The sequence below is a fragment of the Sturnira hondurensis genome, unplaced genomic scaffold (genome assembly GCF_014824575.4).
Source record: "Sturnira hondurensis isolate 20B ecotype Veracruz unplaced genomic scaffold, ASM1482457v3 Scaffold0006413, whole genome shotgun sequence".
NCBI classification, from domain to species: Eukaryota; Metazoa; Chordata; class Mammalia; order Chiroptera; family Phyllostomidae; genus Sturnira; species Sturnira hondurensis.
In genome coordinates this window covers 53,548,651-53,570,809 of record NW_028079044.1, presented here as the reverse complement: position 1 = coordinate 53,570,809, position 22,159 = coordinate 53,548,651, and the positions used below count along the sequence as shown (strand labels likewise).

Genomic DNA, 22,159 nt, shown 5'->3' with positions numbered 1-22,159 from the left:
CAACAACAAGCACCCGTAAGGCCCAACCCCACGCCTCCGAATGGCCGGCTCCGGCCGCCGCGGTCGAGAACTCGGAGAGCCATTGGGAACGTTACCCGCCGCTCAGTCCTGTCTTCCATATCAATTGGCTGCGGCACCTGTCCGTCACTCTCTTCAACGCCCGAGTCCGTCTTCCTTCCTAGCTCTCATTGGTTGCAGCCCCTGCTCCGCCCCCAGTGGCCTCCCGGGTTCCCAAGAGTAGCTGGTAGAGCTTGCTGCATGGGCGGGAACGGATTATCCAGCGAGTAACGGGTAGACAAGCCGAAGGGTCCTGGGAGCGGCTTCCGGCTCTCGCGAGGCCGGCGGGTAAATACGGACAGTCGGGCTGCAGTCCCCGCCCGCTCAAGTTTCTAGGGCGAAGGGACCGCGCCGGCCTTCTAGCCTTGGCCGGAGCTTCAGTCCCTGACACTTTGCGTCAGCGTATTAGCCTCCAGGACCAGCCTCGCTTGCCCGTCTCCGGAGACCCTTGGCGTCTCCCGAGACCCTTGGACCGTGTATATTCTGGACAAAGCCGGAGGGTCAGATTCGACGACAACCCGCCCTCGGGCTCCGACGCGCTGGCTGCGCCCGGAACCCCAGGTTCGCGGCCTCGGTTTCCGGCCGGCGCAGGCTTTTTGTGGCCCCAGCCCACGGAAGCAGATTCGGAGACACGGCGGAACCGGAGATGGCGCCGCCGGCGGGCGGAGCAGTGGCGGCCTCGAACCCGAGATCTGCAGCGGTGCTGCTTGCTGTGCACGCCACTGTGAGGCCGCTAGCCGCGGGGCCGGACGCCGAGGCACAGTTGCGGAGGCTGCAGCTGAGCGCAGACCCCGAGCGTCCGGGGTGCTTCCGGCTGGAGCTGCTTGGCGCGGGTCCCGGGGCGGTGAGTGAGGGCGGAGCGGGCGCGTGGCCAGGCGACCTGGGCGGTGCAGGGCGCTGAGCTGGAGGCCAGGGCCACTTGCCCGCTGAGTTCCGAGTAGCAGGTCACTTTCCTTGCTTCTATTTCCTCGTCTATAAATGGGGATTACGCTGGCACTTAACCTGTGTAGAACTGCTATATGAGTTTTATAAGGAGTCTTAAAGAGCTTAAGACAGCCTAAGTGGGGCCTATAAATGTTCGTCATATGCCTTTGATTATCATGTAGTGTGTGCTGGGGGAAGCATGAGCCTGGACTCTCCCCATTCTCAGGTCAGTTTGGAGTGGCCCTTGGAGACAGTCTCCTACACCGTCCGAGGTCCCAGCCAGCATGAGCTGCAGCCTCCACCAGGAGGACCTGGAACCCTCAGCCTGCACTTCCTCAACCCTTTGGATGCTCAGCGGTGGGCAGCCCTGGTCCAAGGTGCCATCGTGGACGGACAGAATGGTTAGTGCCCTGGAGTAAAGATTCATTTGGTTGGCCAGGGATTGTGCTGGGAGAGAGCAGGAGTAGCCCTGGCCTCCCAGGCCAGGATAGGGTATGTAGTGGGGAAAGACAGACCTACCTTACCTACTGCTGGTGTTCTGGAAAGGTGCCCAGGAGAAAAGGAGCAGGCCAAGAACTGGGGCTTGGAGTACCAGACAAATGTGGAGGGGCAGAACAAGCTGGCCCTCATGATCTGCGTGAGAAGACACTGTATCAAGAGCAATGGGAGAGTGACAGGCTCTGATGTGAGCTCCTTAAGATTGGTGGGGACCTGCATTTTTAGGTGTGGTACAGTCAGGGCTGGACAGAAGGGTGTTTCCAGAGAAGCTCAGGAGATGGAATTGTCTGGAATTTTGTCTGTTTAAATTGAAGAATTAGTGGTTGAGACAGGAAGATGGGGGACTAAATACCCTGGGGCTCCCTGAGAGAGGGCCTGTTTGGGAGGGCATGGAGGTGGCCCAGTTCTTACACATCTGGGGGGAGTGAGAGCAGGTGAATCGGGGCTGGAGCTGGGGGTCTGGAGAGGAAAAAACTGGAGTAGGAAAGGTTAACCAAGGTCAGCAGGAGAGAAGTGTGGAGAGGAGAGGTTCAGGCAGGTAGACAGTATATCAGGGAGAGTCCACAAGTGCATCACAGGTGCCGCTAGAGGGGCAGGAAGGAAACCATACATGGTGATGGGAGGGAGGCCCAGACAACACAGCACTGGCAGAGGGAGAAAGGCTTTTTTCATCCTCTCCCTCAGCGGGTGTGCTCAGTACCACTCTAGACTAAGCACTTCTTTAGGCCTTGGAGGGTTATCATGAATAAAACTTCAAATCTCTGCCCTCTCGGAGCTGGTAGTGTTAGAGGTGAGGCAGACACATAAAATGAGTAAATAGAGTTTTGTCAAATGGTGGAAGGGATGGTAGTGCTGGGAGGGAGGCAGTGAAGGCCTTAAAGTGACGCTGTGAAATTTGAAGATTGAGGTGTGTTGTGACCCATGTGGCCAGAGAGCAGTGGGTTCACAGCCCTGAGGCAACAGCATGAGCTGAGGCTGGGCCAGGCCTGGTGCTTGGTACTCACAGGGCAGATGGCTCAATTCTGAGGGCCTGAGCCTCAAGTGAGAGGGAAGGGGGTGCGCAGAGTGGCCAGCTCTGTAAGAAAGCCCGAGGAGGACAGTGGCTCTGGGAGGGCTGGATTGGAGTGGAGCAGTCTGAGGGGCTCTGTGCTGATGGTAGTCAGGAGAGGGGCGGAGGTCCCCGAAGGAACCAAAGAAGAGACCATGCTGGCTGCAGGGCTCCTGCTAAGCCAGAGGGGCAGGCTCCTGAGCACCTGCTTTTGGTTCTGCTCTGTGGTCAAGAAGCAAGCGTCCTTGGCTGCTTGACAGGGCCTGTGCAGGCCAAAAGAAGTGGCCTGGCCTCCGTGGAGGACGGACAAAGGTAGGACCAGACAGCAGAGGATCTGGAGGACTTCAGAGCACAAGTGCAGCTCCAGCTCTGCGAACAGGTGGCCAGGACTCAAGAGGTCCTTTGACCCTTCTAAGGGCCATGGCTTGGGGGAAAACCTGGTTTGAAGTATGGTCAGGGTGGGGCACTGGCATGGGCTGAGGTGAGGAGGAGAGGCAAAGGTCCTAAAAAAACGATCAGAGAGCAGAGGCCCAGGTGAGGACTCAGCTGGGAGGCTGGGTCTTGGGAGACCGCCAGCCCACCCCGCATCTTCCCTCCTAGGCAGTGACAGCCTGCCTCCAGCCCTGAGCCCAGAAACAGGCCCCTCTGAATTGCATGCACCCAAGGCTGCCCAACCCAAGGTGGATGTTTCCTCACATCTTGGAGACTTGATGGAGAAAGGTAAAGACAGGTGGCCAGAGGGGGTTGGGGGCCTTGGGTGATGTGTTCACCTGTGATGTGCTCTCTTTTTCCTTGCAGAAGGGCTGGTAGGGCGCCTGGCCCAGGCCATTGAGAGTGGGGATGAGAAGGCGGCAGCCCAAGCAGCAGCCACCCTGGCCCAGCATCATGTGGCCCTCAGTGTCCAGCTGCAGGAGAGCTGCTTCCCTCCTGGCCCCATCAAGTGAGACCTGGGACTCTGCCTTCACCCCACCCCCGACCCTCCCAGGTACCCTTCACTCGGTACCCTTCACCCAACCTATGTCCTGGCCCAGGCTACAGGTCACAGTTGAGGATGCCGCGTCCTCTGCCCACATCTCGTTGCAAGTCCACCCCCACTGCACCATCTCCACCCTTCAGGAGCAGGTGAGCTCGGGGTCTGGGGAGCCCTGCTGAGGGCAGTGATCCTGGGTGACACTGCTGGGCCCCGATGCTCTGGCTCCAGGTGTTCTCGGAGTTGGGCTTCCCTCCAGCAGTGCAGCGGTGGGTCATTGGGAAGTGCCTGTGTGTGCCAGAGCGCAGCCTCGCTTCCTACGGGGTCCAGCAGGACAGGGATCCTGCTTTCCTCTACCTGCTCTCAGCCCCTCGAGAAACGCCAGGTCAGTCCTTGATTGGGGTGGGATGAGGAAGGTGGGGTGTAGCTTGACTCGGCCCTGACCCCCACCCCCTCTACCACAGGACACAGCCCTCAGCATCCCCAGAAGATGGATGGGGAACTAAGCCACCGCCTATTTCCTCAGTCATTGGGGCTGCTCCAGGCCCCTCAGCCAGCCAGCTCCAGCCTCCCCAGTCCCCTTCAGGTAGGCAAGGGCGCAGGTGAGATGGGCCTGGGCAGCTACGGGCAGTGGGAGGAAGGCGGTGAGCAGTACCTGGACCCCCTCTCCAGTCTGGCTGGCCCTGCCCTTCTTGCACCTTCATCAACACCCCGAGCCGGCCGGCCTGTGAGATGTGCAACACTCGGAGACCTGGTGCTCGGGACGCACTTCCTGCAGCCTCCACTCAGCACTCACTAATGGTACTAGAGGCGGAGGAGGGGAGGGAGTGGGGAGGGGTGGCAGAACAGCAAAATGAACCATCTTCCCCCCTGCCCCAGGTCACAAGGGGAGAGGATGGCCCTTCGCTTCCAGGCCCAAGGTCCCTGGATGCCCTCCTGAACCTCTCAGGGGACCTCCGCTGACAGCTCCCTGGGGATAGCGCCAGAGTCATTAAAGATACTTTTGAGCCAACTGAGTGCCCCCACTTTGTGCGGACTGGGCTTCTGGAATGGGGTACAGGACACTTGGCAGAGGGGGCCAGTTCCAGGGCTCCCCAGCAGAGTCCAGGTACCTACTGAAGAGCTCACTTGGACCCCAACCCCAGGGGTCCTAGGGCATCACGCTGACATATCTTCCCACATCCCAAGGGCTTACAGAGCCCTTACCTCAGCTGCTGACCACTGCCAGGGCCCTCTGTAAACCCCACCCCCAGCTAGCCAGGATTCCCCTTATTTGCCTAAAGCCCGTCAGGTGTGCACCCTCTCCCCTTCTCCCACTCAGCTCTGCCCTCCAAGTTGGCCATCTTCTCCCTTTCTGGAGCTGCTCTAACCAGGATGTCTTAACACCCCTTTCCTGCGAACAAGAAAAGCCCAGAAGTTAAGAGTCTTAAGCTAGGGCACTGGGCTCCTGCTAAGGCAACATGCCCACAGGCCTCCTACCATGGACAGGTCCACTGCTGTCCTGCCCCCACCATTCCCCAGCATGCTGCCGGGTGAACCCAGCTCAGCGTGGCTGTTTGCACCCTGCCCCAGCTGCCTGCGGCTGCCTGGAGGCACATGCCAGTCTTGCCCCCTTCTGCTTCTGGGCAGGGCGAGTCTCCCTGTCCCAGCCCCAAATGGCTCTGGCAGGTCATCTTTCAGGCCAGGCCCCTCTTGTTGGGAAGCCCCCCCCAGGGCTCTGTCCCTGCTACCCTCAGAAGATGGATGGGTGGTTCAAGACACTGACATTTGACTGTTACTTTGGCAGGTCCCTGGGCTGTGTCTAACCAGGCCCTTTTCACCTGTGATGGAGTACTCTCCACCCAAAGTGCTGCCACCTTCTTTAAAAGTCCTGTGCTTCCTGTCCCATATCCAGAACTGGATGGGCTCCCAGCCAGCAGTCAGTGCTGGCAGTGCTGGCAGTGCTGGATGGGGCATCCCTGGGAGCTCTTGAGAGCAAAGGTGTTACCCTCAGTGTCCCCTGCGAACTGCACTCCCATGACACAATGGTTCAAATGAGAAATGGTTTCCACTGAGAAACTTAATTTATTTCCATGATAGAGGCTGGAGGATCTGGAGCTCAAGCTCTGTCTCCTGCCCCGTCCCCTCTTGTCCCAGAGGAAGAGGAGCTTGGCCAAGAGGGCCAGCTGGGGCCTGAAGAGGCCCCAGGTGGCTCCTTGGCTTGAGGGCCCATTCAAGCAGTACAGTAAGCATACACCAGTCAGGGTCACTTGGGTGGCCGATAAGCCAGCTTCCGACTCTTCAGGACTGACCACTTATGCCTCTTCATGGCGTAGACCAGGGGCAGCAGCAGGCCCATCATCATCAACATCTGGGGGTGAGGCAGGCTCAGAAGGGGGGCACAGATGAGCCCCAGCTCCCAGCCTGTCCCATGCCCACCACGCCCCTTGCCCAACCCTTTCACCTTGAGCCCCATGCGTTTGCGATGGTCGTGCTCTGGCTCAGATGCCCAGCGCAGGAAGGTACACACGTCCTTGGCTACCTGGGACATGGTAGCTGGGGTGCCTGGACCAAGAACAAATGATGAGGACTGCTGTTGGGGTCCCTGCCCAACCGGCAGTAACCCTCAGAACACCCCCTCCATGGTAGATGGCTTCCTGCCCAAGGCTTCAGAAGGGATGGGACCGCCTCAGCACATAGCCTGGAGCTGGACAGGGCTGTGAGGTTCGCTGACCACAAGCCCGCTCATATGTGCAGACCGTAGACAGTTCTCCAGCCAAGGAGAACCCAGAGAAGCATCTTGGGCAGGGGGGAAAGCAGGACCCAGCGTGACCACACCCAGGGTGGGGAGCCTCACCATCATCAAACTCCAAGACTTCGTCATAGATCGGAGGGGCCATGGCAATGGCCTGGCCCGGGAAGTAGGGGTTGAAGTAGAGGCCTTCTCGTAGCAACACCCCGGTGGGCGGCTCGCAGTAGCCGGTGAGTAGGGAGAAGACATAGTCCTCACCACCATGCCTGGGACCAGATCCATGCCTCCTCAGGCCCTGGTATGGGTTGGACCTTCCCTCCCTCCACCCCCTGCAGGAAGCTGGTATACCTAGCTCGCACAACATAGCTGAGGTCAGGGGGCAGTGCTCCGTTGTTGGCTGCTCTGGCGGCCTCAGGATTGGGGTACGGTTTGGGGAAGTAGTCAGACAGCTTCCCCGGCCTCATGAACATCTCCCCATCCTCATTGGGGCCGTCCTGAACTTCCACCTGCCATCACAGTGATGGAGAGCAGCATCACAACCCTGATTTCAGAAACCCTGGTTTCGTCCTGGGAGCCCCAACCCCTGGGTCCTCTGCAGCATCTCCACCCCGCGTACCTCTTCAGCCAGGGCCTTGGCTTCCTCCTCAGTGTAGCACACGCCCACCAGGTGGCGGTAAGCCACATAGTCCATGCTGTGGCAGGAGGAGCACACCTGCTTATATACCTGGAAACCCCTCCGAATGCTAATAAGGAAAGGAAAAGGGTTAGTGGCCCCAGGGTCCCCACCCCACCCAGTCCACCCAGAAACTCCCCGGCCAACTAGCCGCACACCTGGTGTGGTCCAGGGAAGAGAGGAGGCCACGGTGAGACCACGGATAGCTGGGGGGGTGCAGCTCGAGGTCGGTGGCACTCACGGCAGTATGCAGAGCCACAGCCAGGCCTGCACCCCCTGCCGCCAGCATGCCCAGCGCTGACAGCATGACTTTCCGGCCCCGGGACAGGCCAGACTTCGACGACAAGGGCATTGCCTGCAAGAGCTCCGCTCAGCGCCTGCCAGAACACCACCCTGCCCTACCTGGGGATCCGATTCTCGGGGCCTACCACTCCCACACGCATCACCCAGCACTGGCCACCTCCCGTGGACCACCAGAAGCACACTCTGCGCCATGGCCCGCCCCACACCTCCGCGCCGCTGACCCCGCGACCGTGAGTCGCCCATGAGGACTGGGTGAGGCGTGTTCTCGGATGCTGGGCCGGGGATCACGCCGAGGTGAGCAAGGGTGCTGGGGCAGGCCAAGGTCACAACAGCTAGCCGAGGTCAGGCTGAGGTCACTTCAGGACGCGGGCCCAGTCAGGAAGGCCAGAGCGGGAGTAGGCCTGGGTGCGCCCCCACGGGAAAGCCCTCAGCCCCGACCCGGCACAAGCCCGCCCCGCCGCCTTCACGCCCTGCACGAGGCGCCTCTGCTGCTCGCAGGGGTGGGCGCCCGGCCCCGCCCCCGGGAGGCAACAGGTAGGCAGGCAGCGGAGGCCCAGCAGGGGCCTCGGGTGGCCGAGGTCGCTCCCTCGCTGGCTGGCCCGCGCCCGGAGCCTCCCCGCCGTGACCTTCACGGGCTGCGGGGCGGCGCGGCGGCCGGGTACGGGCCAGCGCTCACCTGAGGCGTCCGCAACGGGAGCTGCCCGGGTCGCGCGCCGCACAGCAGTCCCCGGGCACGAGCGCCGGGCAGCCCCGCGGCCCGAGGGCCCAGCACCGCCCCGCGAAGCGAAGCCGCCGCAGCCGCCATCTTGGCCCTCTTCAGCGCGGCCGCCGCTCCCGTCGGCCCCTGCGACACCGGGGAGCTTAAAGCTCGCGAGAGCCCGGGACGCGGGGCGGGGCGGGGTTTTTCCGGCGGGGGCCAGGCCGGTCCTCGCAGCGCTGCCCGGGTCGTGGGGACAAGGGGTTGGGCTTTCCGCGTGGAGTCTCCCTGTTGCCGTGACAATGGCCAAATATCCCGGCGTTCTCTTGGCCCCGGAGCCTGCTCCCCCGAGCTGAGGCCGCCCAGCCAGGTAGGGTGGTGCCTCGCGCTACTCCGGCCTTCCCGCACGGCCCCCTCGGCCGCCGGCAGGCCCCTCTCCGCTGCCAGGCCCACGCGAGCACTGCCCTCCCGCACCCGAGCGACAAGGATTATCAGGCACATGTGCCCTGGAACCGTCCTCCACGGCAGCCTGGAGCACAGCAGCCAAGGCTCCTCAGGAAACCGCGGTCGGTTCGCAGTGAAGGTGGGGAGGGAGGCAGGCCCTCGAGAATCTGCTTCCCCCTTCCCCTGGCACTAAGAGCAAGGAAAAAACTAGCAGTAATTAGAGTCAACTTTTTCAGAACTCTGGAAATTAACCAAAGGTAAAGTTGACCTTAAAATAAAACATTCATTTTTTTTTTCCAGAAAAAGAAAAGGGGCGGGGAAGCTTATTCGGGAATAGCAGCGAATTGTAACTCCGGACAAGCATGCAATAGCAAGAACTAGAGGCAAGTCCAGGGAACAAAGAGAAGGACCTTCAGAGAGAGAGGAAGAAGAGAGCTGTGAGGGGCAGCTTTGAACGAACATCCATTGAAGGCATCAGAGAGTTCAGGGTGAAGGTTTCTCACTGGCCGAGTTCAGGAAAGTTGAAAGTTGAAAGCAGCATTATCCATTAACAGCCAAAAAAAAAAAAAAAAGGAAACAACCCAAATGTCTGTCATTTGATGAATGGGTATACAAAATGTGTGGCAGGTCCTCACCGTGGCCTGACTATTCAGCCATAGAAAAGAAATCCAGAGTGAACTTGGAGAACACTGTGCTGAGCGAGAGAAGCCAGTTACAACAGACAGCCTGCTGTGTTAGCCCACTGGCCAGGGGCCCAAGAGGAAGCGAAGTGATGGAAGCAGACAGGAGATCCCTGGGGCCAGGAGAGGAGTGCATGTGGGGTAGGAGGTAGTCAGGTTGGGACAAAGTACTTAGAGGTGACTCTGGAATGTCCAGGAAGTGGAGGAGACATGGATGGGGCTTGGTGGGAGCCAGGAGCTGAGTGTGGGCATTGAGACAGCTGAAGTCCGTGGGAGCAGGCCACAGGTAACGCTGCCCTGAGAGCCCTAAGATCCTGACACTCCTGAAACCTCAAGTGGAATGGGTGACTTGGCAGAAGGTTGTAGAGGGCACAGAGGAAACCCGGGATGCCCAGGGCGGTTGCTGAAGGCATCCCAAGCCCAAGGTGGGCATCTGTACAGCCTGGTAGTTGAGAGGCGGCTTGGTGTTGAGAAGTGGCTGAAGTGGCCTGCCTGGCCAGTGTCCCCAGGCCTCAGCCCTCAACTCCTGGTGCCCTCACCCCACATAAGCAGACATCCAGGCCCCTGTGGAAGGCAGCAGGTCTACCCCTGGAGCTTCCTTCTGTACCCAATGACTGAGCTCACCAGCGTCTCTCTGATTCTTTCCTTCAACACTCTACAGTGTACCTGGTTCCGTGCTGAGAAGGTGCTTGTCCCCATTGCGCTTCTCTTCTGGGGCTGGGGAGGCAAGGGAGGACTTAATATTGACCTTAATATTGAGGACGATTATTGACACAACACATACACACATACTTATAAATCTGTCCAGCTGGCACCACCTGAGGGTCCCCATGTGAGCTGGCTCAGCAGTAGCCACTCTTTTATTGGTTGGAAGTAGGTCAGAGTGTCAGAAAACGCCAAATAACAATGGCTTAAACAAGGTAACATTTTCTCTTTTTCTTTTTTTTTTTAAGTCATGTCTTTTTTTAAAAGATTCTTTTATTTATCTTTAGAGGGGAAGGGAAGGAGAGAAGTATCAATGTATGGTTGCCTCTCATGAATCCCCCGCTGGGAACTGGCCTGCAACCCAGGCATGTGCCCTGACCGGGAATCAAACCATGGTCGTATCGTTCGCAGGCCCGCGCTCAATCCACTGAGCCACACCAGCCAGGGCCATTTTCTCTTTTTCTTGTCCCTGTTTAAGATGCCCAGTTTAGCAACCAGGGGCTGCTGTGATGGCTTCTGACCCTCAGTGTGGGCTGTCCCTCATGCCCCAAGCATCACTCCCACATTCCTATGGGCAAGACAGAGATGGGCTGTGAAGGTTAGGCTGCGTGAGCTCTCAGTTTGCCCTTGAAGCTGCTGCTAATTTCCTATCAGCCACACTGCAGTCACGAGGTGACACCTGGCTGCAGACAGACTGGGAGTGTCCTTATTTGGGGGTGGCCTGTGCTCTGGTTAAAGGTGGGGCTCTTTGACTCAGAACTTATATTGGGGGAACAGTTGCTACTGTGCCCCACATCTTCAGAGGAGAGTTCAGGGTTTTATATTTATCCCTTTTACATCTGACCTGCATCTTTACCACCTAGCTTAAAAAAAAAGTCAGGTGACAGTGAAAATCAGAACAGAAACGCTGCCTCCCCAACAGATCAACTTTGTCATTCCCACAGTCCCCCTTCAACTCCTGTGTGCAGTCCCCAAGAATTCTGCACAGGTTAGCTTAGAGACAATTGAGGGGATCTTTTGTTTTTGTTTTTACATTATTTTTAGAAAGGGAAAGGGAGAAGGAAAGGAGAGAAACATCAATCAGTGGCCTGTATGTGCCCAACTGGGGACTGAATGTGCGACACAGGAACGTACCCTGACTGGGAACCCAACTGGTGACCTTTTGTTTTGCAGGATGATGCCCAGCCCCTTGGGCCACACCAGTCAGGACAAGACGATCTTTTAGCTTTTGTCCCCACTTGTATGTTCCATGACTTAATGTAGTTTCATGACTTGTGTTTAAGTGACTGCCTAAGTCCAGTTAAAAACGGTTCATTGAGGCCGAAGTCTGTCTGGAAGGAGTTTTGTGTTAGATGCCAGCCCACAGGGCCAGAGCCTACAGGAGACCATGACAAAGTGGAGAAGTCCGCCTGTCTTGGACGACAGGAGGCCCACGGACAACAGGTGCCAGGCAGACCAGGGGCGAGACCCCGACAGGCCAGGCTGGGAGGTGCTCCTGCGGTGGGGTGGACCCTTGTTCACACGGAAAGTGAATGCGGGACTTCCGTCAAGATGGAGGCCTAGGTGGGAGCACTGTGCCTCCTCCCACAACCAAGTTTAAAGACAACAAAGGTTTAGTAAACAAAAAAGCAGCCAAAACACAGAAAATTTAACTATATGGAAGTCTGACAACAACGAACCATTCAGCCAGACCGGTAAGAGGGGCGGAGCCAGCAGCGGAGCTGGCTCTCGCAGGAAAGATCGCTTGGTCTGACCGACCCAGGAGCAGAGGTGGTTGGTGGATCCCAGGCATGGGGTGGCGACGGGTGGACCCAGTGAGGATGCAGGGTGGCTGGCTGACTGCAGTCGCACATTCGCGCGGATAAACCAAGTGGAAGAGCGAGCAGTGAAACAGACCACTCAGGCTAGGGCCCCAGCAACAGGAATTAGAGCCTGAAAGCATCAACTGGAAAGACTTTCTTGGGGTCGAGGAGCTAGGAGAGGCTCCCAGGCTCACAGAGAGTTCGTTGGAGAGACCCACAGGGTCCTGGAGAGTACATGGGCCCACACACCCGGGAACCAGCACCAGAGGGGCCCAATTTGCTTGTGGGAAGCCACAGAGGGGACAGAAATCAAAGAGAGAGCAGAGCAAAGCACCATTTTTTTCCCCTCTCTGACCCCGCCTGACATACAGCGTCACAACCCAGCGATTGGGTTGCCCAGCCCTGCTGAACACCTAAGGCTCCGCCCCTCATACATAACAGGTGCGAACAGATCAAACGTTATGGCTCAAGAACAGCTCAAAGCCCCAGAACCTATAAGTCTAAGTGACCAAGAAATAGCCAACCTTTCAGATGCACACTTCAAAACACTGGTGATCAGGATGCTCACAGAATTGGTTGATTTTAGCCACAAGTTAGAGGAACATATGAAGGCTAAACTGATTGAAATGAAGGGAAATTCACAGGAAACCAATAGTGATGGAAAAGAAACGGGGACTTAAATCAAGGGAGTGGACCAGAAGGGAGAAAGAAACAACCAAACAGAAAGGAAGAAACGAGAATTCAATAAAAATGAGAGGCTTAGGAACCTCCAGGACATCTTTAAATCTTCCAACATCCAAGCCCTGGCTGGTGTAGCTCAGTGGGTTGAGCGCGGGCCTGCGAACCACACGATTGTGGTTCGATTCCCAGTCAGGGCACATGCCTGGGTTGCAGGCCAGTTCCCAGCAGGGAACTCACGAGAAGCAACCATACATTGATGTCTCTCTCCTTCTCTCCTTCCCTTCCTCTCTAAAGATAAATAAATAAAATCTTTTTAAAAAATAAATGTTCCAACATCCAAATTATAGGGGTACCAGAAGGGGAAGAGGAACAGCCACGAGTGGAAAACTTACTTGAACAAATAATAAAGGAGAACTTCCCCAATCTAGCAAAGGAAATAGACTTCCAGGAAATCCAGGAAGCTCAGAGTCCCAAAGAAATTGGACCCAAGAAGGAACACACCAAGGCACATCATCATTACATTAGCCAAGATTAAAATAAAGGAGAGAATTCTAGAAGCAGCAAGAAATAAGGGGACAGTCACCTACAAAGGAGTACCCATCAGACTGTCAGCGGATTTCTCAAAAGAGACCTTACAGGCAAGAAGGGGCTGGAAAGAAGTATTCCAAGTCATGAAATCCAAAGACCTACAGCCAAGATTGCTCTATCCAGCAAAGCTTTCATTTAGAATGGAAGGACAGATAAAGTGCTTCTCATAAGGTCAAGTTCAAGGAGTTCATCATCACCAAGCCCTTATTATATGAAATGTTAAAGGGACTTATCTAAGAAAAAGAAGATAAAAAATATGAACAGTGAAAGGACAGCAAATTCACAGTTAGTAACAACCACACCTAAAACAAAGGCAAACCAAGAGGACAGCTAGATCGGGAGCAGAACCATAGAAATGGAGATCACATGGAGGGTTAGAAACGGGAGTGGGAGGAGGAGAAGGGGGGAAAGGTACAGAGAATAAGTAGCATAGACGGTAGGTAGAAAATAGGGGGAGGGCAAGAATAGTATGGGAAATGTAGAAGTTAACGGCACATGGACATGAACTAAAGGGGGGTGGGGGAGGGGTGTGCAGGGTGGAGGGGAATGAGGGGGCAGAATAGAACTGTAATGGCATAATCAATAAAATATATATTTTTTTAAAAAGTGAATACAGATTCTACCACCTTGGGGACCAGCAGGCCAAAGATAGATTGCTGGTCACAGTGGGTCTATGGCACCCTTGCCCCACCCTGGTCTTCACAGGGCAGGTCAGAGTGCAAATGCCCCCTTAAAGGGGACCAACAGGGACTTCTGGAGAGAGGCTCCAGAGAAAACCCCTCTGGGAGCTGGCCCTGAGACTGTGCCAGCTGGTCCCCCACTGTGGACCAGGAGCTGCCGACAGGAGACAAGCCCCACCCCAGGGGCAGAGCCAGACGGGCTGGGGCTTCATCCGTGGGACTTGTCAGGCCAGGAGCAGGACCGAAAGGACACTGGTTGGCAGATCCTCCAGGAGGCGCAGCTCTGTGCTGAACACTGAGGCCGGTGATGGCTGGACTCACTAACCCTTGGGCTGCTGGCAGGGGCGCCTCGGCCCTCCTGCCAGGAGAGCTTCTCCAGCATGACACGGTGTTGCTTTTTGTCTCTCTACAGTAGGCACTGCTGTCCCAGTTCCTTGGGGGGGTCTCCAAATAAGCACTTCTCTGGGCTGGCCCATCAGTGTCTCCCCCTGGGGCACTGCAACCCCACGAACTGTCTGCTTCTGGGGGGTGCTGGGTGGGCTCCCCCACCATGCCCACAATGGGCACCTGGCCTGGTTCAGCTCCAAGGAAGCTGGGCTGGGTACTCCGCTCTATCCAAAGTCCACACAGAGGTCCTGGCCTTGGCTGGGCCCCCATCCCTCACCCTAGCCTCCCCTGCAGGGCTCTGCCTGCTTCAGCTCCTGTCAGACCCCCTAGCCCTGCCCACTGTGTCTTCTTACCCAGCACTGTGCCTCCCACAGCACTGTACTGGGATGTGCAGAGACCTCCGGGGCTGGCAGAGAGGCTGTCCAGGAAGTGGACCAGGGCAGTGCCCTCCAGGAAGGGGCTGTGCAGGAATGCCAAGCCCTGCAGGCAGAGCCTCTCCCGCTCAGGACCAGGGGCCCACACGGACAAGGGACAGCGGGCCAGGAGCCCCAGGACAGCTGAGACAAAAAACTGGTTTATTTCCTAGGAAGGAGAATATGAGGCTGTTTGGGGAGTTCCCATTGTAGTCTTCATGCCACAGGGCGAGCTGGTATCACTTCCAGAACAGAACATTCCAGAAGAGCAACCAGCAGGGGTAGAGGCCCAGAGCCAGCAGTGGAAAGAGCAGGGCGCCATAGGTGTGGTGTTCCAGCACGCCCTGTGCCAGCGCCGTCAGGAAGAGCTGCCAGCCCTCAGCCAGCGACAGAGGCTCCTCCTGCAGCTCCCGCCACAGGAACAGGCTGCCCAGGAGTGTGGCTGCTGGGCTCGTCAGCACCAGCAGAGCAGCACAGAGTGGCCTGGGGGGAGAAGAGGGGGCAGGTGGGCTCTGAGTGGGGGGCACAGACACTAATTGGGGTGGAAGGGCACTGTGTGAGGGCAAGTCTGTGGTGAGGGGCATAGGCCCTGAGGGTGGCAAGGGGTTTGTCCATCACGTACCGGGGGCCACAGGGCTTAGTGAGCACAGCAGCAGGCACCATGGTGGCGGCCAGCAGGAAGCCCAGTGAGAAGTTGGTGAGGGTGATGCAGGCCAGCTGTAGTGCCAGGTAGATCAGGGCCACCAGCTTCAGCGCCATCCAGCCCCTGTCTGGGGCCTCTGCACTCACCACACTGCAAGGCGGGGGACTTAGTCAGCTGCCTGTGTGTCCAGGGTGCCCCCTGCCGGTGCCCACCCAGCCCAGCTCCTCACCGGTGGGTGTTGTGTGGGAGGGCCAGGCCAGCGATATAGATGGCCAGCAGTGTCAGCACCACAGCCTCAGCCTCGGCCACAGGAAAATGCTGGGTAGCCACGTGCTGGCCCAGCACAGGTAGGACATAGAGGGCCAGGCCCACGGCCTGTGAGATCAGCAAGGGTGCCACAAGGGAAGCCAGCCCCACACCCTGCGGGGCACACAGGTGGCTGGAGATGGACCCTGGGACCAGGCAAGGCCAAAGGTCCTCACCACCCCCACCAGTTAAGACTGACTGGCAGCAGTAACCACCCCCTGGGAGACTAGAAGCCCACCCTAGGGGCAGAGTTGGGGGGATTGTCACCTGTGCTGGGGGTAGGGGAGGACTGGGACCAAATGCTGCCCCAGCGTCCTTAGGGCCCACTCCAGCCTCGTGCAGCTGCATCCACAGTTCCAGAGCGTGGCCTAGTCAAGGACCCTGACAAGAGGTGTGATGGGATCTGCCTGGTGGGGGACCCAGGGCTCACCCCCACTCCCTCACCCCGAGGATGGAGTCTCTCCTCAGCCTAGAGTGAAGGAGACCTGAAGCCAGCCACAGGTTCACAGTGGGGGTGCGGAGGATATCTTGAGACCAAGGACCAGGAGCAAGAAGCCAGCAGCAGGCATGTAGAGGCCAATGGAGACAAAGCGGGAGAGGGCGGGGAGCAGGTAGAAGAAGAAGGACTGGTGCAGACGCTCCAGAAGGTGGTTGAGCTTGCGGAACATGCCCTCCAGAGCCCTGCGGTGAGGGACAGGGTCAAAGCCGGCCAGGGCCCTGGGCACCCTTACCTCACCTTGAGCATGGAAAGAGGGGACCAGAGGCACTTACTTGCCTACGGCCACCAGGTCATACTTATACTGGCGGAAGCTGTTGATGCCACGTAGGGTTAGAGCCTCCACGCGGTAGCGCAGGAAGAGGCCATGGGGACCGTGGGGGCGGCCAGAGGCCTGCTGCAGAACCATGAGCAGCAGCGTCTGCAGACCCTGCAGCGGCCCGTCTACCGATGTCCATTCCTGGGGCTGCAACTTTGAGGGTTTGGAGACAGGGTCAGATACCCCTCCCCCAGGCCCCACACCCCCAGGCAGGCAGCCCTACCTTGCCCTGCAGTGTGCACAGCAGGCCCCCTCTCTGGCAGAACGTCTGGAAGAGGTTGAGCAGGTCAAGGTTGGGCAGCTGCCCATTGAGTCCCTCCACAGCCACATCAAGGCTAGTGACCACATCACTGCTCAGCTCCAGGGCCACAGCTGCCTGTATGGCTCCAGCCCGGCCTTGCAGAGGGGATGACTGCATGCCTGTAGAAGCAGGTGTGTGAGCTGCCAGTGGGTGCTGGTGAGGACAGTGGCCTGAGAGAGGGGCCAGGGAAAGACAGGAGCACCCACCAGTGACATTGATGTCGTGGTAGGCTTCAAGCCAAGCCTCTGTGCCCAGAAGGTCGTGTTCTGTCACCAGGAAGATGATGTCTTTGGCCCAGTAAATCTGCCCTGGAGGCCAGAAGCAGGATGAGCAGGACCTGAGGCAGTGGCGACACCCTCCCTTGCTAGGAACAGCCTCTGTGACTCACCCCGAAAGTGGGCAGCCAGTGCCAGCAGCAGCCCCACAGCCTGGCTGTTGGTAGACTCGGGGCCACAGGGTACGGTGAGCACCAGAGACTCGGTGCTGGCAGCGCGTGGCGCCCGCAAGATGCCGTACACATTGGTGCCTGAAACCATCTGCGAGCAGCATTGGTGGGGAAGTCTCAGCACGACCCTACCATTATGCGGCTGGAGCCTCTCCCCCTTCCGCCACAGAATGCCCACTAGGATTTTCCCTGCCCCCAAACCACCCCCTCAAGGTGCTTTTTAGTCCCAGGCACCCCTCGCCCCACTATACATAGCGCTCGTGGATCTCATCTGGAAAGGGCAGTTTACGGGAGAAACTCTGCGTGTAGACTTCCAGCCCCACTGACCGCATGGTCCGCTCCAGCCACACCACTGGCAGGGCCCTAGAGACACGAGACAACCTCTCAGTAGAGCTCCCAGGCCTTGACCACCCGCGTCCCCGATACCCGCGTCTCCACCACTCACCCCGACTTCCTGCGGTGGGCAGCGAAGTCCCGGGCAAAGCTCCGGGCCCGGTCTCCACCCGCAAACTGCTCCTCCACCATGGTGGAGCCCATGGCGTTCTCCGACATGTATGTGCGCTGGGTCAACGGCGGGAAGGCCAGCGCCAGGAACCAGGCGATGCCCGCCACATAGCTCAGCACGCTGCCGGGAGAGGGGGCGGAGACCACGGAGCGTCAGCCGGCCCCGGGTCCCCGGCCTGTCCTCCACACCGGGGGGGGGGGGGGGGGGGGGGGGGTCGAACAGGCGTGTCTGAGGGAGCTAGATGCGCGGTCCCGGGACCAGCTACTCCGGACGGGAGAGCTGACCCGGACCTGATTCCCCGAGTAATGCTGGCGAGCCCCAGACCCTCGGGCCCCGTGCTCACCAGAGCGGTGCGTTGAGGCGCAGAATGAGGCGGACGAGTGCGCGCCGGCGCACGGGGTCCGACAGGAGGCCCATGGAGGGACGGCTCCGGGGCCGTGCTCCCGCAACCAGCTACGGCCGCCGGCCCGGTGCACCTCTCTTCGCAAGCCCAGCTCCGCACCCGCCCGCAGCTTCCGGTCCGGGCGGCCTCGCGCTACCGCGCAAGCGCGGTACCAGCCCACCCGGCCAAGCCTCCGTGCGGGATCGAGGTGGATGGGTGTGACGCGAGCACTAGGGGCTGGGTTCTCCGCCCGCAGTTCGCGGTGCCGAAGAGCATTGAGGCCGACAGCCCGCCGTCATGGCCAGTCGGCGCAAGGAGACAGCTCCGGTTCAAGGCTCTTAGGCGAATCAGAAGAGGGTGAATTGGGCAGGTGGGTGGAAAGCTGGAGGCAGCAACCAGAGCACGGATGGCCAGAGGAAGTCGTGAAGGTGCTGCTCCTGGAAATGAAGGATGAATGCTGGTGGGGCGGTCAGAAGGGGCTCCTGCGGACTGAGGGGCCAAGACTCCGGCAGACTCATTTCTATGGACGTCGGTCACCAAGAATGGCAGTGGGTGCCTCAGTGGAATCACAGCAAGGACCCACCATCGGGGTCAGAGGACCGCAGGGAGGAAGATGTAAATGCTACTACCGGCCAAAACGGGTTTCAGAGAAGCTGGGGAGCACTCCTGTCCAGGCTGGGAAGTGCTCAGGAATTTAGGGGAGAAGCAGACTCTGGATGTAGATTACAGGGGCTGGTGGTCAGGGCTTGGGCAGGTCTGAGAGCAAGAGATGGAAGGGGGTGTCTCTGTTCCACTGAGGATGGGTTAGAGCTGAGGTGAGAAAACTCTGGGTGCATCTGTACTTTGGGGGCCCACGGTAAGTAGTACAGACCCAGAGTTTTTAGGGGGAAAAGGGCCATTTAGTTCAAGTCATAGTCCCTAGGATGTGGACTTGCCCACTGCCCAATCTCCATGATGGGTATGCACAGCCAGCTGAGTGCCACCTCAGCCCTTGTGCTCAGGGCCATGCACGTGCTGGGGTAAGGATAACAGACTCTACAATCTGATGGCCTGGCTCAGTCTGCTAGGCCACACCTCACTGCTCTGCTGCCTTGAACCTTTCTGGGCACAAGCTGTTCTCTGCACCCAGGGACAAACTCTCCACACCTTCTTCTTCAGGATTTGAATCTTGAGTCTTGCAGTTCATGTGTGGTGGAAGGTCCCTAGTCACCCCCAAAAGCCAGCACCAGGCCAAGCTCTGAACTATTGTGGGGAGATCAAAGTGCAGTGGACTATGTGCATTTTATTCTGGGCATGGGTGGCAGGGTGCTCAGTCCCCCAGCAAGATAGAGGCCTCCCGTACATGCTGCCGGACCACACGATCCAGCAGGGTGTGCACATCCCGGGCTGCCCGGGCAGCAGCCTCGAGCACCCGCTCCAGGTGGTCCTCATGAAGCCTGGCGTCCATCTCCAGCAGTGCAATCTGGCCTGAGGCCGGCAGCAGGGCCAGGGCCAGCTGGGGGCCACCTGCTGCTTCCTCTACGTGGCTGAGGTCTGCCAGAGCTGTGCCATCCACGAAGCCAGCCGAGCAGGCACACACAAAGTCCCGCATTGGTATCCCAGCATCCAGCACTGCCAGCGTGGCTGCATTCACACAAGCCGCATAGGTCCCACCATCTGCCTGCAGCACCTGCCAGGACCCCGCCCCAGTGGCATCAGTCCATTAGGCTGCCTGCCCTCACCCCCCACTTCCCTCCATCTTCTTCCTTTCCCCAGGTTGAGGGCTGCTGCCTGCTCACCTGCACATAGATGTCAATCTGGGAGCGTGGGTGCAGCTGCGTAAGGATGGCTGCCTCAAAGGTCTGACGCAGCTGCAGACCCATCTCGCAGGACTTCCGGTCCCCATGTGGCCGCCGCTTGCGCTCGCCTGTGCTGAAGGTCGCAGAACTGTACTGACAGTTTACCAGGGCCCTGTCTGGTAGGGCTCGTGCCCGGGAGCCCCGGATCTGGGGGAGAAAGGACACGTGAACCTGGCCCACTTCTCTCAGCTCACACTGCCCCTTCCTCTGGCTCCGGTTCCAAAGCTCAGCCTCTCTCCTTCCAACATCCCAACAAGCGCAACTACCTCCAAAACAGAGTCTGACAGAAGGCCACCTGGGCAATCTGTAAGCCACCATTACCTCTGGGTCTTACCTCTCTTAACAGGCCTCCCTGTTTCCACCCTTGCCTCATCCCCTCCCAATCCGTTTTCCACTTGTAGCCAGAGCCAGTCTGTTTCCTCTACGCAGCCACATACTTCCAAAGGCTTCCCACCAGATAAAATCCTAAATCTTTCCCTCAGTCCACAAAGCCCCAAGTTTGTGCCTCCCCAGAAACCTCTCAAGCTCATTTAGAATTATTCTCCATCTCCCCGACAGTGGCCTTTCTGCTCTGCAGGGGTGCGGTGCTTGCTTCCGGTCTCTCTCTTAGCTCTCTCCCCAGGAAAGCTGGGCTCCCAGACTCATGCGCGGAGCAAACATTTTTTCAGTGCTTGTGTTGGCAGGCTTTGTTACAGCCCTGGAAGCTGGCAATAAAACTAAGGGATTTATTTAAAATCTCTCTGCACGTGGAGCTTATGTTAGTGGGGAGACCAAGAGGAGAAAAGTTAAACTAGTGTCTGAGGTGACGGGTGCAGAAAGCGTGTAGTTGTAGGGCACAGGACATGCCACGTGGATAAGGTGGTTGGGGAGGTGCCATCCAGACAGTGAAATCGGAGTGGAGAGGTGAAGAAACGAGGGGGAGCACGCCTGGGACTTTGAGGAAAAGGAGGGAGGAGTGGAGGGCGCAGGCGTCAGAGGCAGATGAAAAAGGGAGGGACCACGGTGCACCACAGTGCAAGGGCTTGGGCTTGTACTCCGGAGGCGTGCGCGGGCGGTCGCTCCCAGAGCCTCTGCTCAACCTGGCGGCGGCCGCCCAACCCCACAGGTCGCTCGGCTAGCGCCAAATCCACTCGCCTCGTGCGGCCCGTAGACCACGGCCAGTGCCTTGGTGTTGCCCTGCTCGATGTAGGCGGAGCCGTCGGCCTGCGCGAACACGCCCATCCGCGCCTGGATCTTGCGCAGCTCCCCGGCGCGCCTCCCGTCCACTCGGTAGCCCTGGTCCGACAGGAGCTCCAACCCCGCCATGCTGTCGGGCAGCCTGAGCAGCTTCCGCCTTGCGCAGAACTACACTAAACGCCCCACTTCCGACCTGTCGGGGGTCTGCAGTTTTCCACGGTCCAGCCCCCTACTTCCGTCCGCCGAACGACAGTTCCGAGCCGCCCCGATCCTCCACTTCCGGTCTCAGAGAACTACAGTTCCCGGCGGCGTCCCTTTCCTCACTTCCGGCTCCGGGGGACTTCGGGGGACTTCGGGGGACTTCGGGGGACTTCGGGGGACTTCGGCGGGGCTGGTCTGGTTGCGCCGCGAAGTTCCCGTGGCCGCTGGGGTGGAGAGGCGTGGGGGTGGAATCCCCTGGCCCCACGCTGCCCGGGTCGGCCGCGCCCGGCTCGCGTTTGCTTCTCTGGATTCGGGAGTCCCCTTGGGGGTTCGCGGACGTAAATGCATCCATTCGCCCAAGCTGAGACACACTTTCTCCTGTTTTCTTACCATTTAGTGTTCACATTTGTCCAATTGAAAATAGACACATGCTTTTGTACTATGCATACACATGGTCACATTCTTTTTAGAGCAGTTTTAATTTTCACGTTGACTTGGTTCTTCTGTCCCTATTTCACTTATCCTTATAAATCGTGATTTCCGTGTGTTTCTTTGTGCTCACATTACATACGAATTATTCGCAAATATGTGTACAGACAGTAGCTTTTGGAACTCAGTTTATTTTTTAATGGGATCATTTAATACACTTTGCTTTTCACTAAAAAATAACCCCATGAAATCCGCCTAAATAGTTCTGCGGAACTCAGTATTTTGTTGGCTGCTTGAAACCCGTGGTGTAGGGGTTCCGGGATGTATCCTGCCACTGAGCGGGGTGTGTGTCCAAATCCAAAAGGTGGGTACTTTCAAAAGCAGTTACAATTGCCAACATCTCCTGTGCACCTGTCACTAACCTGTCTCATTGCATGTTTCTTGATCATTTTAGATGATCTGTTATAGGGGCTCTGGGTTATAATTAGCCAGTCTTTCCTTTGGTGTGTTGGTGCTGCTGTTGTGTTAGTTTACCTGCCTACACTTTTGTTTGGGGCTGCACTGTGAAGTCAGTTCCTCCACAGTGTGCAACTTCTGATGTCACTACTCACCCCCACCCCCAGTTCTTATGTTTAAGCCTGGTGTCCTGGAAGTCATATCTCGGTCAGCGTAGCTTACAGTTCAGCCCCCTGTTGGGTAAAGAGTGTGCTTTAATTCCCTGAGCCAGTGAGGCACCGCCCTCTGTTGGGGGACCAGTGTGTGGTCTGGGAAGGATTTCAAGTGTGTCCCACATCCAGCCAGTGTAACAGGCTGCAGAACACCCTCCACAGACATCCA

General features: G+C 58.1%; 4 protein-coding genes and 1 long non-coding RNA gene across 6 annotated transcripts; 2 read left to right on the top strand and 3 right to left on the bottom strand.

Moving 5' to 3' along the window:
* Window positions 1-234: 234 nt before the first annotated feature.
* Window positions 235-4,509, top strand: SHARPIN (SHANK associated RH domain interactor). The gene is made up of 9 exons (XM_037048957.1): window positions 235-901; window positions 1,208-1,382; window positions 3,128-3,247; window positions 3,326-3,467; window positions 3,559-3,649; window positions 3,729-3,882; window positions 3,962-4,083; window positions 4,170-4,298; window positions 4,377-4,509. The coding sequence occupies exons 1-9, from the start codon at window positions 704-706 to the stop codon at window positions 4,458-4,460; spliced, it is 1,215 nt and encodes a 404-aa protein (XP_036904852.1). The 5' UTR covers window positions 235-703; the 3' UTR covers window positions 4,461-4,509.
* A 1,026-nt stretch (window positions 4,510-5,535) lies between these two features.
* Window positions 5,536-8,050, bottom strand: CYC1 (cytochrome c1). 2 transcript variants are annotated; one of them, XM_037048943.1, is made up of 7 exons: window positions 7,881-8,050; window positions 7,060-7,256; window positions 6,845-6,971; window positions 6,577-6,734; window positions 6,334-6,494; window positions 5,941-6,041; window positions 5,536-5,847 (listed from the first exon to the last, which is right to left on the bottom strand). In XM_037048943.1, the coding sequence occupies exons 1-7, from the start codon at window positions 8,007-8,009 to the stop codon at window positions 5,743-5,745; spliced, it is 978 nt and encodes a 325-aa protein (XP_036904838.1). In that variant the 5' UTR covers window positions 8,010-8,050; the 3' UTR covers window positions 5,536-5,742. The 2 variants fall into 2 exon arrangements, with proteins under 2 accessions (XP_036904838.1, XP_036904839.1); XM_037048944.1 differs by lacking the exon at window positions 7,881-8,050 and adding an exon at window positions 7,426-7,849.
* A 60-nt stretch (window positions 8,051-8,110) lies between these two features.
* On the top strand, window positions 8,111-8,963 carry LOC118988886 (uncharacterized). Its single transcript, XR_005066861.1, has 2 exons — window positions 8,111-8,271; window positions 8,646-8,963. It is a non-coding gene; the product is annotated as an uncharacterized LOC118988886 (long non-coding RNA).
* A 5,462-nt stretch (window positions 8,964-14,425) lies between these two features.
* GPAA1 (glycosylphosphatidylinositol anchor attachment 1) lies at window positions 14,426-18,854 on the bottom strand. The gene is made up of 12 exons (XM_037048881.1): window positions 17,640-18,854; window positions 17,237-17,416; window positions 17,043-17,154; window positions 16,735-16,882; window positions 16,553-16,654; window positions 16,269-16,465; window positions 16,002-16,198; window positions 15,758-15,911; window positions 15,498-15,593; window positions 15,154-15,344; window positions 14,904-15,074; window positions 14,426-14,764 (listed from the first exon to the last, which is right to left on the bottom strand). Exons 1-12 carry the CDS (start codon window positions 17,711-17,713, stop codon window positions 14,521-14,523), a joined length of 1,866 nt encoding a protein of 621 aa, XP_036904776.1. The 5' UTR covers window positions 17,714-18,854; the 3' UTR covers window positions 14,426-14,520.
* Window positions 18,855-18,940: 86 nt separating this feature from the next.
* On the bottom strand, window positions 18,941-20,973 carry EXOSC4 (exosome component 4). Its single transcript, XM_037048980.1, has 3 exons — window positions 20,651-20,973; window positions 19,457-19,663; window positions 18,941-19,347 (listed from the first exon to the last, which is right to left on the bottom strand). The coding sequence occupies exons 1-3, from the start codon at window positions 20,819-20,821 to the stop codon at window positions 18,988-18,990; spliced, it is 738 nt and encodes a 245-aa protein (XP_036904875.1). The 5' UTR covers window positions 20,822-20,973; the 3' UTR covers window positions 18,941-18,987.
* Window positions 20,974-22,159: the final 1,186 nt, after the last annotated feature.

What these genes read in the sequence shown, in the direction of transcription:
- EXOSC4 (XM_037048980.1), bottom strand. Translation starts at nt 20,821, where the DNA reads ATGGCGGGGTTGGAGCTCCTGTCGGACCAGGGCTACCGAGTGGACGGG. An exon ending in TGGTCTACGGGCCGCACGAG is followed by an intron (nt 19,664 to 20,650) that starts GCGAGTGGATTT and finishes TTTCTCCCCCAG; the next exon opens with ATCCGGGGCTCCCGGGCACG. An exon ending in AGATTGACATCTATGTGCAG is followed by an intron (nt 19,348 to 19,456) that starts GTGAGCAGGCAG and finishes GGGTCCTGGCAG; the next exon opens with GTGCTGCAGGCAGATGGTGG.
- CYC1 (XM_037048943.1), bottom strand. Translation starts at nt 8,009, where the DNA reads ATGGCGGCTGCGGCGGCTTCGCTTCGCGGGGCGGTGCTGGGCCCTCGG. An exon ending in TCCCGTTGCGGACGCCTCAG is followed by an intron (nt 7,257 to 7,880) that starts GTGAGCGCTGGC and finishes GAGCTCTTGCAG; the next exon opens with GCAATGCCCTTGTCGTCGAA. An exon ending in AGTCTTGGAGTTTGATGATG is followed by an intron (nt 6,042 to 6,333) that starts GTGAGGCTCCCC and finishes TTCTTGGTCCAG; the next exon opens with GCACCCCAGCTACCATGTCC.
- GPAA1 (XM_037048881.1), bottom strand. Translation starts at nt 17,713, where the DNA reads ATGGGCCTCCTGTCGGACCCCGTGCGCCGGCGCGCACTCGTCCGCCTC. An exon ending in GCCCACCGCAGGAAGTCGGG is followed by an intron (nt 17,155 to 17,236) that starts GTGAGTGGTGGA and finishes TCGTGTCTCTAG; the next exon opens with GGCCCTGCCAGTGGTGTGGC. An exon ending in ATGAGATCCACGAGCGCTAT is followed by an intron (nt 16,883 to 17,042) that starts GTATAGTGGGGC and finishes TGCTGCTCGCAG; the next exon opens with ATGGTTTCAGGCACCAATGT.
- SHARPIN (XM_037048957.1), top strand. Translation starts at nt 704, where the DNA reads ATGGCGCCGCCGGCGGGCGGAGCAGTGGCGGCCTCGAACCCGAGATCT. An exon ending in TCTCCACCCTTCAGGAGCAG is followed by an intron (nt 3,650 to 3,728) that starts GTGAGCTCGGGG and finishes CTCTGGCTCCAG; the next exon opens with GTGTTCTCGGAGTTGGGCTT. An exon ending in CCACTCAGCACTCACTAATG is followed by an intron (nt 4,299 to 4,376) that starts GTACTAGAGGCG and finishes CCCCTGCCCCAG; the next exon opens with GTCACAAGGGGAGAGGATGG.